This window comes from Phragmites australis, chromosome 12 (assembly GCF_958298935.1).
Source record: "Phragmites australis chromosome 12, lpPhrAust1.1, whole genome shotgun sequence".
NCBI classification, from domain to species: domain Eukaryota; kingdom Viridiplantae; phylum Streptophyta; class Magnoliopsida; order Poales; family Poaceae; genus Phragmites; species Phragmites australis.
In genome coordinates, this window is record NC_084932.1 from 28,519,874 (window position 1) to 28,522,186 (window position 2,313).

General features: G+C 50.0%; 1 protein-coding gene across 1 annotated transcript; it reads left to right on the forward strand.

Moving 5' to 3' along the window:
- Positions 1-1,208: 1,208 nt before the first annotated feature.
- LOC133886971 (cyclin-dependent kinase inhibitor 3-like) lies at positions 1,209-2,313 on the forward strand. Its single transcript, XM_062326884.1, has 3 exons — positions 1,209-1,553; positions 1,702-1,854; positions 1,957-2,313. The coding sequence occupies exons 1-3, from the start codon at positions 1,285-1,287 to the stop codon at positions 2,024-2,026; spliced, it is 492 nt and encodes a 163-aa protein (XP_062182868.1). The 5' UTR covers positions 1,209-1,284; the 3' UTR covers positions 2,027-2,313.

The following is a 2,313-nucleotide window of genomic DNA, read 5'->3' on the forward strand; positions in this document are numbered from 1 at the left end:
TTGTTGGTTGGTTAGATTAGATCAAGTTGTGTGTTGGGCTCTAAGGTGTAAAATACTATTTTACACCTAGGTGTGTAGATTCTACACACCAACCTAACACAGCCGACCCAACACATCGGCCCACATGCCAGCGCCCCACCCCGTGTGCGCAGCGCGCGCCACATGGTGTGATGCCAGTTGTGCCCGCACGCCACATGGCGCGACGCTAGCCACGCCTTCTCTCTTGCACGTACACATCTAATAGTTTTAGTAGTCTAGTAGCATCAGTAGTTCAGTAGTACCAATGTAGTTACTCAGTAGTGTTCAACAATTTTAATAGTCCAACAGTGCTTAGAAGTTTAGTAGTATAATAGTGTTTAGTAGTGAAAATTAGGTTTCAAGCATTGAAAATTGTACAGTATTGTCAATTGTCGTCAGTAGTTCAATGTTCAGTAGTTTTAAGTCATAGTCAAATTATCCAGTAGTTTGTATCTGTAGTTGTTAGTAGTTGTCAATAGTATCTGTAGTTTGTTCAGTAGTGTCAATAGTTTTATTCAGTAGTTGTCAGTAGTATCATTACTTTGTTCACTAGTGTTAGTAGTTTTGTTCGGTAGTGTTAGTATTTGTCAGTAATTATCAATAGTTTGCCTGATGCGCGGTTGCACAGCGCGGGACGCGACTGGGATGATGGCGGGTGGGTTGTGCTGGCGTGAGCAGGCTGGACCGATGATATGTAAGATAGCACTTCTATATATATACATACATATATATATATGTATGTATCTGCATTTGTTGTGGATAAAAATAGTTAAGATGGGAGGTCGAAGAGAAGAGAGTGAGAGACCTCTTCCCTTATCAGTAGAGGCGAAACTAGAGCTCTAAAGACTCGAGTACACATTTCAACGTATCTATATTTAGACAGTACAGAAGTTTAAAATTATATGATACATAAGAGGCAAAATTGAATTGTTGATAATTAGATTTAAATTTTTTTTACCGGTATCCTCGGGTGAGGTAATAGGCTCACCTTGCTTGCAGGCGCAGTTGAAAACTTAACGGCCGCCGCACACAGAGCCCCCCGCACGTCACGACGACGTTCCTCTGCTCTCCAACACCACTCCGTTACGCAAGCCTCCAGCCGACCCTTCGTTTGTCCAGTGCAGTGCAGCCTCTCGGTCACTCGCACAGTGTAGCCAGCGCCGGTACAAAACCCGCAGCTGACCCACTGCTCCCTGCCTGCACAGTGCACACCAACTCACCAACCAGCTGCACCTGCCTGGCAGTGGCAGCGCTGTAGCTGTGCCGATGGGCAAGTTCGTCGGGAGCTGCGGCAAGCAGCAGTGCCCGCCGGCGGCGTTTCTGACGCTGCGCAGCGGCCGCCGCGTGCCGGCCACGGCCGCCTGCAGCTCGGGGAGCAGGCGCCTCCAGCGTGGCGCCGCCGGACCAGGCCGCCGGCCGTGCGCCAAGAGCGCCGCGCGTCGCTGGGTGCTCGTCGGTTCCCAGCGGGAGGAGCTGCCGTCGTCGCACGCGAATTCCGTTGTCCGCGACGCCGACGGCTGTGGAGTCAGGCTCGAGTAAGCATATATGTTCAATTTTCTAAGGTCTTTTCAGATTAGAGAACAAGGAAATATACCAGTTTTTAGATTACAGTTAGCAAGCTGTCGACACTATTATTTACATCCTCTTTGTTTAATTTCCTGCTGAATTTTGTTTAATTATTAGACGGGACGCGCCGCTCTCCGATGAGGCGTCCAAACACGACCTCGAGGCCAACGACGACGTAGGCCGCCGGTCGTCGCCGTCGCCACTGGAGGCGGAGATGGAAGCCTTCTTTGCAGCGGCGGAGCTCGCCGAGCGCCGGCGATTCGCGGAGGCGTAAGGATCGATCACTTTCCACAGTTGGCGTGCCCAGTTCATCCTGAACAAATTAAAGTTCGTGCTCGCCACGCTAACACGAGCTGCCATACGTTTCCGCAGGTACAATTACGATGTCGCCCTCGACCGCCCGTTGGACGGCCGCTTCGAGTGGGCGCCGGTGAGCACGTGAGCCAACGGGACAGGACGGGACAGGGGCAAAATTGTCAGATCGTAAGTGTAAGAGTGCATCTAGCTGGGGGATCAGAGTTACTCCTGTTAATTTCTCCTGCTAATTACGACCAGTAGCTAGTCAGTCACCAGTTCAGTTCATCAGTAATTCAGTATCACTGCAATGTCGCTGCAGGCAACCATGTATAGGCTAGGCAATCCATTAGAGGAAGCTTCAATTCCCAGCTCCCCTTGCAGATTTCTTTCTTCTTTTTCGCGGGAAATTGCAGATTTCTTTCATAAATATCA